We start from the raw sequence: 13,651 nt of genomic DNA on the forward strand, positions 1-13,651 counted from the left end.
CACTAGGTATCAGTTTATTTTTCAGCATGAATAGCAGTGCTCCTCCCCCAACAAGAAATAAAATGTTCTGAGGTGGGGCAGCAGAGGAACACTGAGGAACTGAGGAAACACAAATCACGTATACATACAAGATAATGTATTCCCAACTGGGGCTGTGAGCATTGAAGTGAAAGTAGAAATGTAATCATGTCAGGAACGTTGAGATGGGTTTAAACCAGAAAAACGCTCTGTTATAAGCCTAGTTGGCACAATCCACCAGCCCAGGAGAAGGCCCCTAGACAAAGCCTCTACAGTCTTATCCTTCTTGTCATTCCCCTCCCTGCTCATGCTCAAACAATTGCAGTCAAAAATTTTGCTCTTACAGCTACGCCTAAGAGATGTAAAGCTCCCCAAATGTACTCAAAAACATCAAGCCCTATAAACAAAAGCCATTTCTCTGTCCTTGTTCTGATCCAAGAGCTCTCTTAAAGATCTTTGAGATCCAAAGCAGACTGAGAACATAAAACCTTCTCCTGGCTAGTTTCTAACAAGAAATTTATTGTTTTTCTCATCAGTCCACTTACAGAGACCCTTGATTGGGAGCAATTAAATACAAAAATCAAAACATGCAGTTTCTTTTTCTTGCAAAGGTTACATTTTGGCTTCCTAAAACCTAAAGTCAATATGACTCTTGCCAAACTGGACAGTTGAACTGACAGCCTCTCCAACCTCACCTACAGCAGTAGGAGTTTAAGGACTTTGGTATAGCACAGAGTATAACCTGAAGTAGATTTTACTCCTTTTACATAATTAACTGGGACAAATTTAGCTACTTCAGGTTACAGTCTGCTAGATGGTCTACTTCAAAAGACCCTCTTTTAAAAGATTCAACATAAATCCTGCAGAGGAGTTTTCTGTCCACATCATTCATTCTAAATATATATAGATCTAGATATATATCTTTCAATTTTAACCTAATTTCTGATATTGTTTTCTAATTTCAAGTTCACAGAAAACTGCTAGTTATTTCAGACACCCTCAACAGACGTTAAATGGCGTCCTTACTTCCTGTGAAGCAATGAAGTCTTCAAGTAAGACTTCTTATTAGCAAATTATAGGAAGGATTATATACTTATTGAGAAGCAGAGGGCTTTAGCCAGATGTAGTGTGGTACAGGATACCAAAATATCCGTTCTTAAAAAAAACTTTTTTGCTTTTTGGTTTATTCAGAGCTAAAGCAATCCAACTTAATTTAGATTCTAAATATTTGCCAGATAGTCTCCCACTCTGTATGGCATTAGGACATTCCGTATCTGTAATTGCAAATGTTTAAATGCAAGAATATCTAATCAGTAGTACGTTCAGCAATTCACCTTCTTTCCTAAGTGGTCAGAATCATTGTTTTTCCAGGCCCTGAACAGTACAGTTCCCTTCAGGAGCATCAGTGAAGGGAACTATTTAGACTGAATTTGAGCTTGCACTGCTACACTGCTCAAATGCTAGTTGATCATTCCTAGTTTGATAGAGTATATGCTTTTCTTGCAACATTATGTTGTTGTTTTGTTTTGTTTTTAATATCAGTAAGCTTGAATTTACCTTGGCCTTTTCTGAGGTTCGCTTTCCACCAAATCCTCCCGCTCCAACGAAAAACACAGTGAACTGATTATAACACAACAGATCCTTTCCACAATAGGTATTCACTGGAAGACAACAAAAGAGGAAGGCTGAGTATTCTCTCTTTGATCTCCTTCTCTTATGTAACGTGGTAGGTCTATAGAATCTTACTTTAAACAGGCCAAACTCATTTTAACAAGTTACAGAGCAATGGTCGCTCTTTCACATTGCACTGCTGCAAGTCAGTGCTTGACTACTGAAGACTGATGATCTGATTCAGATAACGTTATCATGAATTTTCTTTGTATGAAAGCATTATAATTAAAAAATGAGCTTTCAAAATGCTGATGACAGTCAAAGTGTTACAAATATTTGACAACAAGGGCTGAAATTATTATTTATTTCATCATTTCACACACCATTAGCAGTTTATTTAAACATGATAGGAACTGCGCCATAAAAAATGATGTATTAGAAGCTATTAAGAATCCCTAGCGTGTAAAGCACATTACCAACTTCCACAAAAAAGCTGGATTAGTATCATGTATGAAAAGAGCTCCAGAGCAAGTTTTAGTTTATGGTCACTTACTACTTCTTTTTGAAGCAAGTTTTGATTTTGTTAGACTTCTTACACTGAATCATGCAGATTCAGCTCTCTTTCTCTATTCATGCCCACTCCACTCCATTAAGCCTTAGACTGACATTTACAGTTCTGTTAATAATGTTCATTTCCAGTTACAGAAGAAAAAAAACCACACATATATATATGTATATATATACACACACACACACATATATATATATATACACACACATATATATATACACATATATATGAGAAAGAATCCAAGACAGGCTGGGCTGTTTCACAGACGAGACTAACAGCACAGCATACACAACTCACTTTTCAATCCCCACTCCCCACCCACACTTTGTTGAAGGATGGCAGCATCTCAAATGGCTGCCTTAAGATACAACCGAGTGCTAGTAATAAAGAAGTTTGTCCAGTTTCCATAACACAGTATTTCATAAGCAGAAACCAAATCTTCTCTGAAATCTCTTTCTGAAAGAGTATTTTTGATTTCAGTACTTTAATTGCCCAAGAACAATGACATTCTACTATTACACAGAAATTAGCTCATTTCTCTGCTCTCACTGAGATTTAACAAGGTCTTCGCTGTAGAAGGCTAGCAATCATAGTTACTTTAAATGTTAAGCCTGACGAATTTAACAGCACCCCCTTAAGAACAACCATAAACCTTCTTACCATCTACAAGCAAGACTGCTCCTGAACCTTTGTCGAGTATATCAGCAACAGTTGAAACTGAAGTTAACTGCCCTGTAAGAACAAGAACATACTCAGTGTTTCAAGGTTTTGCTTCAACAACACACTGCGCAGCTCTCTTTACATTTCATCAATAAATAATAATAATAAATAATAATAAATAATAATAAATAATAATAAATAATAATAAATAATAATAAATAATAATAAATAATAATGCGAGTCTAGGTATCTTTGCAAATCTTGGTTTAGAGTAAGATTACATGGGAATTCATTTCAAAACTCATGAAATTGAATACAGACGACCCTTTTGGGGTTCTGGGGAGGTTTTTTGTTTGTTTTTAATAGAACCTTGCTAGTTTGTGTATTCAGAGCTAACAGTAAACCACATTTCATGCTCAAACATGTAACCAACTCTAAAGATAGCTCCCATCACAAAGAGTGTCCCCAACTTCAAGATGGTTGAGACAATTACAGTTCTACAGAGGACAAGCTCAACTCAGGGGCTGGTACTGACTGATTCATGAAGTTTTTTTTTTTTTCTTAATGAGATTATTGTTCCAGAGAAATATGCAGGCATATATATAATCAGCCTATGAAACAGAGGCTGGGGGAGGGGGGGCAAGTCTTTGAGGCCTCACAGTCCACTATCAGACTTCTCTGAAATGAATTCAGCATTCGCACATTTCCCTTTTGCTTTCATAAAAAAAACATGACATTTATCACTGGTTCATACATTTTTTTCCCCACCTTCCACACTCTGGAAAAGCTCATTTCTTAAAAACAACTACAGAAGAAACCCAGGCACGCTCACACATATCCTGAATGAGACTAACAACAACCTGGCAAGTGCTGCAATATGAGAATACATATCCACCTAGGAAGATATCACTACTGCAGTAAATAATATCTTGAGAATTCTGATAGGAAGAAAAAGAAATGTTTTCAAGCCTCCTCATCAAGATGTCCATTCCTCCTTAACATACATAATTTAAACCTTGTCCTCTCAGAGTTTGGAACAGCCGGTCTCTATTTCCATTTATAACGTGGCTTAATGTGGCTCAAGAAGTGCCGTCAGAGCGACAAGCAAATTAGCAACACAAGGGACTGACCTGAGGTTGGTAATGGTTTATACAGCTCCAGATACTGCTCACCATGTAGCATCTATGTAAAGACAGGCAATGCTATAACAATCAATATATTCTATTGCTTTTCCCATCGCAATCTCAAGGGAATGTACAGATATTTCAGGAAGTAAACAAAACTATTACAAGCTTACAGAAGTAAATATATCTATACAGACAAATTTAGGAGTGTGCATACTGTAAGAACCTCACAGCCCAGTAAGTAAAAAAAGGCCTAAACTATTATTTGAACTGTTATCAAAGATAACCTATGGCATATTGATACTATTAGAAAACAGCATTTCTCAACATGATACTTTTTTCTTCTTAATTTCCTCCTCAACAAAATATATTTTCAGAACAAGATATAAGCTCTTCGGTTTTAATAAAATAAATTTATAACAAGCTAGAATTTAATACAAAATTTGTAATTCATAGCAGCTTAGGAAAACACAGCCTATACTGGACGAATTACTTCTTAGGATGCAAGAATACAAAATACTGAGTTTTCCTTTCCTAGAAAGGAGTGCCTTTATAAATATTATAAATGTGCTAATCGCTATCAGTTTATAATTACATAAAGCACAGACGGAAAGGAAACGTTACTTAATTCTTTCATACCTTTGTGAAATCAAAATTTAGTCCTGGAAGAGAAGCAACACCATCAAAAACCGAAGTCTGCGCAGGAATGACTGCAAAGCTAGGTAAACAGCAGAACTCTTCACTTCCTTCAAAGAGAAATTTTAGGTGATCTGGATCCTTAGTTGACATTCCCACACCAAGAGCATATAGAATAGGCTCTAAGTGAGTATACGTATACACCTTGGTAGCCAATTCCCGGCCAATAACGTTCGCCTAGAAATCAGAAGTTAGTGTAAAATAAAACTTTGTACTCTTTAGTCTTACGCGTGTTTTCTTCCCACAATTCTCGTATCAAACAATTCATGTTTGAGCATCTTCCTGAAAGTATAGTCACATGTAAACGTGCAGTACAAGCAATAAATACACTGTAACACATTACTGTATTTGTTGCAGTGCAGGAATCCCTACCATAATGCATTACAGCTTTCTGCAAGCAATCTACTTCAAGAATAAATGGTATAATTTCATATGGCTCAGCTCCCAACCATGTTACAAATATCTTTTGAAAACCAACTACGCATGAAATAATTAACACTGTAATAAAATTAGGAAGCATAAAAGTTAAGTATATATAAAAAGGAGAGACAGAGAACAAAAACCAAATTCCCTACCAAGATCTCCCTCCTGTTTCAGAACAACACCCTAATTAAAGATGTTTGCAGAATTTATAAGCACTTGTATCGTACGGTATTCAATATATTTAGCCTCAAGAGTTCCACCATCAATAAGAAAAGTGAAGAGTGGAGTCCGGATATGTTTCTTATTCCACTTCCTCATTTCACAGCTTAAACCCATCTTCCTTTTTGCAGACAGCAAGTCAGAGTGGAAATTAATCACCAACAGAATAAGCCTCTTTGCTGAAGGTTTTCAGCTAGAGTGCCTTGTAGAAAGAGGTACTTACTGTGTTGACAGCTGAAGAGACAACTGAACCAGAGCTTGTGGAATTCACAGAAACATTTCCTTGAGACTCTATCTGACTCAGAGCATCATTTAAAACACTTATGGACTCTAGAGAAAGGAAGGGGAAAAAAAACCACTTGAAAATAGCCAGAAATAAGATACTTTAATCTGACATATCACAAACATGCAAGCAAATGAGCCTTAGCTTGGTACTTCTCAATTCATTTTTAAACACAAGGAATATACACCTACCAGCTGAGCATAGTACTGCATTTTATAGACCTCTACACACTAGTTAACGATAAGCAGTCTCTTCATCTGCTCCATCAGTTCTGCACCCAGTAGGAAACTATGACGTATTTATTTCCAGTGCCTGAAACACAACTCACGCTATACAGCAAGAGTTAAGCCAGCTGGAATATACAGTAAATACTTGGTTTGTTTTATTCCCAGAACCATGGTATTGAGAGAAGATAATGAGCATTATTTTTCAACTGTCCCAAATGTAAGCATCTGAAAATCAGTACGCCCTTCCTTATCTTTAAGATTGTTTGTGATACAAGTAACCGGGCATCTCTCCTGGCAGTTATCTTCTTCCCTGAGGCACATTGTAAATTAAAAAACAAACAAACAAACTGAGGCTTAAAAATGTCAAGATTACAAGAGATGATGCATAGATTAAATATAGAGCTCAGCTGTGGTAAATGCAGGCCATCAAGAATGGCTTTCTCCTTGATGGTCAATAGAGAGGAAATCAATATCGAACATTCTAGTGTTGCAAAGCGTCAGATAGAAAGAGGTGGAAATCATACATAGAGGGAAAAAAAAAAAAAAGAGTGTTTAAAACAGACAGAGGAACTCATTATTTAACTGCTTTTATCTTCTGGCTGCTCACTTCCAATGTGTGGGTGTCCATCTCAGTTTCTAAATTCATATGCCCATACTGACTTCCACTCTTCCTCAGATCCCTACCTATTGTGCTTCTCTCCACCGCACAGCATGCCTCTAGCTGCATATTCTCTTGCAGGTTTTCAGTTTCCTAAACTTTGATTTGCTTCCCAATCTCACCGTGAGAACCACCCTAATGTTTTATTTGTGGCCTGATTCTCATGAAGAAGTAGTACCATCTACCAGACAAGTGTAAGGCTGTAGCCACTTCTGCTAAAGACAAGCTGTGGCTTTGGATACAAGCGCTGTCATTTTGCATAAAGCTGAAAGTGTACAAAATATAAGAAAGCTGTAATTGATGAGAACCCTTTTAAAAGGAAATTCATTATGAAATGCATGAACGAAAGACAATACTGAGCTGCTGGGAAAAGAAAAAAAAAAACAAACAAGAAAACATAGAAATAGACTGCCTCTACCATCCTTGTAAGGCAGAAGAAAGACTTTAGAAAGACACTGCTTTACAGTCTTTAAGGGAAAAGTTTTGATTTCCAAGTAATTCTGAATGTTCCCCCCCTTTTTATGTCCACAACCTGTTTTCATGCAGAGAAACGACTCTCATTTTCAATGGTGAAAATCACAAAATAGACTACCAATGTCCATTTTACACGCTTTTTTTTTTTTTCTTTCTTTTTTTTTTTTTTACATTAAGACAAACGGTAATAGGGCAACTGGTACTTTAAAGTATGCAGAATGCTGCAATCTCCTGTAAAAGAAGCCTTTCTTCCAGAGTACATGACATGACTGGACTCTCAAAATGGCTAATTATTTCGTATATGGGTGAACGTTAATGCTGCGTGTTGGGGGTCCCCCTAACTCGAAAAGGCTTCGGCAGAAGCGGTTCTTAAGCTTTGGCCTATGGCTATATTTGTAATCAACAACAGTACTTGACCTAGACCATACCAGAATCATTTAAGTAAGAGTCTTGCTGATTTTCAAAACATATTTATGTGGAAAGAGCTCTCTTTTAGAATGAAAAGTTCTTCAAGGACTCCTGGTTTTATTTCTTTACATTCACGATAAAGATATCTAAAGCATGAGATACGTCTATGGAAGTAGACCAAAGCTTCTTGAGAGATTTCAACAGAAAGTGTATGTTACGCACACGTTTCTCTTCCAAAGTGGTCTTAAGTTTAATATCAGCACTGTTTCTAAAAAGAAACCCTTCAGGCAACCTACAGGGGCATAAGTAAGCTACTAGAATATCACCAACTACAGGTAAGAAAGGAAAAGTTTTGTTTTTTGTTTTTTGTTTTTTTTTTTTAAAAAGAGCAAAGATTTCTTTTTTCCTGAGCTACTAGCTTGCTGAACGCTTCCAGTCAAGAACCCTACGACTATATTCCTTTCATCTTTCAAGGACTGCAAGAGTAGGATGTAACGGATGTGCCTCAACATACTAATTCACTTGAGTCTTCATTGGCCTTCTGCTGCCTGCCTGGTCTAAGAAGTTGGACTAGTACCTACAGCATTAGATTTACAGTGATATTCTAGCAGTTGACTAGATATGAAACCTTTATGAGAGGCAGGGTTACAATTTCAAAAAAGGGGTAAATTAGATTATTGTATTAAAGACTACAAAGGTTAAGATCGAGTCCACTGTTATGAGCTACCAGCTTGCCAAGAAAGAAATACAAACTATTACAAATTTATTAAGTAGTAACTACTTGCTCCACATAAATGTTTCTCTGCTTCTGGTTGTAGTATCTTGTGGTTGTCAGTAGTAAATGCAGAGACATCAAAAAAAAAAAAAACCCTTAGACTACAAAGTCATGCCCTTGATCAAGTTAGGAAGCAAGTTTTAGGACAGTTCACAGAATCTTCATTTTCTCCTTTTGTGTGCTCATTCTGTGTACTGAGCATAAAAGAGGAGGAGGGAAGCACAGAGTAGTGGTACATTATCATGAGGTTTCAGTCATGTAAACACAAAAGCAAGCCTGAAGTTAAGGTTTCACAAGCACACTTAAATATGGCAACTTCTACTTTTCAATACCTGACTTGACAAGCCAAGCAAGGTTCATCTAAGATCCAACAAATAGCTTGGGGGGTATAGACTCTTCAGAAACAAAAACAGTAGGAAACCTTTTCATTGATTTTGTTAATATTGATTATTCATCATTCTATTATCAATTCAATGTCCACTACCCTAGCATGGTCTGCTACTTACAGAGCAGATGATTAGCAGATAGCAAGAAAAGATTCAGCTGAAGAAGCAAAGTTGAACATAGCCATAGCAAAGCGTGGCTCCTTCCAAGAGTACTCCTCTCACTTTCCAATTTGGGGACATTGAATACGAACTATATCCCTAAAGTATGGGAGAAATGGCACCACTGTTTAACTCGTCTTTAAAAGACAGGCAAAGGAAGCTGAAATTGAAGCTGGAACAACTTTCTTCTCATGTGCAAAGTTCTAATTTTTATATACACACACAACCCCATATATACATGCATACACACACACCACCTATGTCTTTTAAATTAATTTACTCTACATCAGAAATTAGCCTTTGAAATCAGCCAGTGCAAATACTCAAGTTGTTTTCTGTACCCACACAGCTTCTAAGAGAATTAAAAATGCACATGAACATAAGAGCTTGACAGAGACCTGCAAGATTTAGCTAAAAATTGGCTAGTATGTTCACAACTGCAGGGAAGATGGAGGGTAAGATATTGCTCATATGAGGGGCAGAGAACACAGAACACTGACAGAACTAGTTCTGTTTCCTTAGAAAACAAAACCAGCTAGATACGCTAATCTGAGCGATATATACTACAGCACACTTTATATAGTACACAGCCCACAACACAGGGACAACTGTCTTCCACCTAACTACCTCAGAATACAACTCGATTTCTCCCTTTGGGTATTGGGAAGGGCACAAAAGCAAGTAGTGCCCTGGCCCTGGCAAGGCCTACCAGACCTAGCTTTGACTTAGAGGGAATACAAAGTGGCAGCACGCTAATACGCAGTGGGTCTGATAAACAACTGTAACCTATTGTACCACACATTCAGAAATTCCTGTATCACACCTGATTTGATCTTTCCGTGCATGCACTGGTGCAGGGGTCCAGGACCTCACAGTATCTCAAAACACGCAATCAGGTTACCATGACAAGTTTGTCAGCTGAGCTACAGCCAACTGCAAATGAGAGTTTTATCAGTCCTTCTCCAGTAAAGGCTCAGCCAAGTCACATTATTCTGCAATTGTTGCTGCCTACGGGCACACATGGAGTTTGTTGCAGTGGCTCAGCTGACGCACAGATACTTGGAAAGCCACTGTAACTTGATTCTGCATCTTAACCCTAAGGCTTTGATTATGCGCTACTTATCTTTTTGGAAGATTTCTAGCTGATTCTGAAGCAGTATAAAGAAAGAACTACGAATTCAGTTTAATTATTAGCAAGAAAACTATCATCCTCATTGTCCATATCAAGCAAAAGCTCTAACACATAAGGCAGATTCATAGCTGCCTCAGAGGCAGTGACATTTTCACTTTAAATACAGTTACCTTATAATCCTGAGACAAGGAACAGAGGAGAAGACATACTACAGCAAAACGAAACCCTCAATTTCTATGACTTCCTGAGGCCTAAATTGTCGCATAGGGTTTTTGGCTTGTTTTGTTTTTTTAAACAAAAGTCTGTTCTCAGATTTCTCTTTTCCTAAAAGGACATAATGTAGCGAAGGTATAGGTAACCATAACTTTCGCGGTTATAGTCCTGTGTAACTGGCTAATGTTCAGAAGCAGACAGGAACTGCCAGAACTTCTCCGCGCACACCAAGGACGAAGCTTATAGGCTTAGGGTAGAACTACAGAGACGATCCAAAGACACTTGAGGCATTAAAAGCAAAATGAAGAGTCATGGATAGTCAGTTATTCGCACCGACTGTGTCGGAGAGCTTTGGAGGTTGGTAGCTGGAGGGGGGCAGAAGACTACTGCACAATCAGCAGCTGCTCATCCAGAACGATGTAGGACAACAAGCTACCAAGAACAACTGCTTTATTGAGCGCATCATCGTGAAACCCAAGAAACTTTCAGGAGTTACTGAATTAAACATCAACTGCCAAATCAAGCGACAATTACTATTTCCCGTTAATGAAAACTGCACAAACCCTATAAAACCATTCTGAGCCATTTAGCAAGAGCCATTTAGCTTTCAGTTCACGTATCAAGGGAACAAGCTAAACCCAGAAGCTTAGGAAGTGCTTAAAAAAAGTTACAGAATGACAGAAAAAAAGGGGGGGGTTTGGGGGGGGGAAAATCAGATCTTCTTAATTAGACTGGTTTTAAGAATCCAATCATTTAATCTCTTAAAGGATCACCACTAACACATGAAGACAAGATTAGCACTTCCTGTCAAGCCTTTAAAAGTTCAGGCTCTCCAACAGCTGAAATACACAACCGCAAACGCACCCTAGTTCAAACACTGAGTAAGTGTTGCTAAAAAGAGCTCTAAATACATTATTATCCATGAAGTAGATATTAAGGATTTAACTTATTTATCCTGAAGCAAACAACTTCCCCCTGTGCTTTCAAAAAATAAAATCCTATGTAAACAAGAGTACAAAATAAACCCAAGCATTCATTAATAGATGGTTGTTACAGATGTAGGAGAAATTACCTTTCAAATAGCATATGTCAGTCCTACTTTTTGTAATCTAGAAGGAATTAAAGTCAAAACGCTCTTATCAGTATGCTCAAATTATGAATCAAGATTAACATCTCTGATTATGGGATCTTCTAGTGAATTACAGTCAAATACTTTATCTAATTGCATTTTTTATAGTTATACATAATGGTTAGTACATAATTGTTCTTCACAGCATCAAATTACTTAACTTAATGCTGGTAATAGATTTTAATGAAATCTTCTGAGAGAATTTGAACTCGCAGATATTAGGCAATATAGCTTTTCATTTTTAATGCAAGTACTAATTGGTTTCCCTTGTTTAACAGTCGAATGCCTTTAGGCAATGAAGTAGAGACTCTCACAGTAGCAAAACTTTTAATGTAGTATTTAAATATTAAATCTGATCAAATAATTTCTTAAGGATTTTGCTCCTTTCTTCTGCCAATTCTTACATATAAGAAAATAATTAAAGGGTTTTCATTCAGCCTAGCGGTACACCTCTGACTTGATGTCACTGAAAGGACAATGCTATATTTTGTCTAAGTTTATAACAGCACAACAGCGAAGGTTAAGTTATCTGCATAGGCGACCTATACTAATGAACCCTTTAATTTCCTGACTACAAAAATCTACTATGTTGCACTGCAAACACATCTTTTACTTCCCACATCTAAAGTTCTGTCCAATTTTTGGTCCAGAGGGCAACAAGAGACAGATGTGGTCTATCATACGCAGTGTCTAACCTGAAGCGACTTTACAATGGAAATTCCTATCTACGACATTTTTCTGCTTGCAACACAAAAATATAGTAGCAGAAGTGACAGGCTAGAAGACAGAAGCTATAAAACTGGAACTCTCTCCACAGCTGGAAAGAGAACATTTATAAGTTGACATACAATTGGAAAAGGGACACCTGTAAGTCAAAGATGAGTGAAAACAAACTAATGAACGTGATACAGAACTACTGTACAGATAACCACAATATCAAGATCTGAAGAAAAGAACAGACAGTCTGCTCTGTTTCTATAAATCCTAGGGATTTCAAGACAAACTGCTTAAGCCCTCTACTATGTTTTCTGGCAATCTAAAGATCTTTGAAATTCAACTGGCGCTGAATATGGGGATGCCTCTTTCCCTCTTCTCCCAGACCCCTAACCCCTTATATGCTGGCATTTCCTGATTTGGCAAATACTCAACCCTTCAGCTAAAGAACCACACGCATACTAAGAACACGCTGTCAGGGATACTAAACATCTGTAACACACTGACAAAACTTTGAGGGTAACTTTTTGAGAAATCTTAGAAAGCAGTGGAAAGGAAAAAAACAGTTTATAGGGGTTTATCTAAAAACTATGACAACTATGATTCTAAATAAAGAGATAGACCTAAGACGTGTGAGAGAGAGGGAAATCTTGGAAAATGAAAGAGAAGCAGGTACAGCAGCAGGAAAGATCAAGAGTCGTTTTGACAAAAAAAGAGGCAAAGAGTGAGAAGGAAAAAAAAAAAAAAAAGAAGGAAAGCATGGCCGTAGAGAGACAGTCACCCTGGTCACTAGCAAAAGGGTTGGTGCTACTCAGAGGAGGAGGTAGGCAGGAAAAATTCTCTTGCTGTGTTACACCAGTTTTGACTCCTTAACCGGACATTTTTTTGGTATGGAAACGTCTAGGACTAATTTCAGGATTCCAGGACTGAAAAGAATATACAGGCTCTTAAAACATTGCTTCTACCTATATTTGGGTCCAATCAAATAAAACATTGCCTCTAATTTGGCTGTAATACATAAAATAACACTGAATTCACTTTACTGAAAAACTCTTAAGGAGAAAGATAGGCTGTCTTAATTCTACAAACGAGAACACAAAAGTAGCCTTAAAAAGATCTGACTCTACTGAAAGAACAAATGATTAACGTTGCACATTCACAGGAGGATTAAGTGATTCAGTAGACTTTTTATTTAAAGAAAAATTTCAGCAAACGTCTGTCAAGAAAGTAATCTCTTCTAACCCTTGCTCATCCAAACTATCTGCATTATCAAAGCCTTTAATACCTTGGATACTCCTGGGTTTGCTGGCATTATCAAAGTCACAGACCTTCTCCCATTTCTCTCTCACTGCTTCAGGAGTCATTGGCTGATTCTTTCCTCTTACAAGAGCACCCAAGGATCGCTCCCAGCGCACTAATGAACAGAACAGAAACAGAAGACATTGACCAGAGAGTTCAAGCTGTTTATCACAATAAAAAATGAACTTTTAGTTTCTTTAGAGCACTTTTCATCTAGGCCACTACTTGCAAGCCTGCGGAGGAAAGGAACAGCTTAAAAGCACTCCAGTGTAACTCATCAGTATCACTTTTAGTAGAACTAAAAGGGCTCATTGCTTTCCACTAAAAAAAGTAAAGTGGATCCCGTGTAGTGAAAAGCTGAGGCAGTTTGTGTCTAGAGACGTTCTTTTCTGACACGATTTTGGCTACTGCTGCTTAGGATTCTTCTGAAAGTCTTGGGAAACTATAGGGAAAACGTGAAAACGGCTTGTTA

The 13,651-nt window shown here is 37.4% G+C and overlaps 1 protein-coding gene across 1 annotated transcript in view; it reads right to left on the reverse strand.

Moving 5' to 3' along the window:
• The window catches only part of LOC104150534 (peroxisomal multifunctional enzyme type 2), a 66,655-nt gene that overhangs the window by 35,370 nt on the left and 17,634 nt on the right, over positions 1–13,651 (reverse strand). Inside the window, exons 11-16 of the mRNA XM_068927890.1 lie at positions 13,166–13,294; positions 5,546–5,652; positions 4,624–4,857; positions 3,991–4,042; positions 2,861–2,932; positions 1,576–1,679 (exon numbers count right to left, since the gene is read on the reverse strand). Coding sequence (XP_068783991.1) covers positions 1,576–1,679; positions 2,861–2,932; positions 3,991–4,042; positions 4,624–4,857; positions 5,546–5,652; positions 13,166–13,294 — 698 coding nt within the window. The remainder of the gene's footprint in view (positions 1–1,575; positions 1,680–2,860; positions 2,933–3,990; positions 4,043–4,623; positions 4,858–5,545; positions 5,653–13,165; positions 13,295–13,651) is intronic.

The sequence above is a fragment of the Struthio camelus genome, chromosome Z (genome assembly GCF_040807025.1).
Source record: "Struthio camelus isolate bStrCam1 chromosome Z, bStrCam1.hap1, whole genome shotgun sequence".
Classification (NCBI taxonomy): Eukaryota; Metazoa; Chordata; class Aves; order Struthioniformes; family Struthionidae; genus Struthio; species Struthio camelus.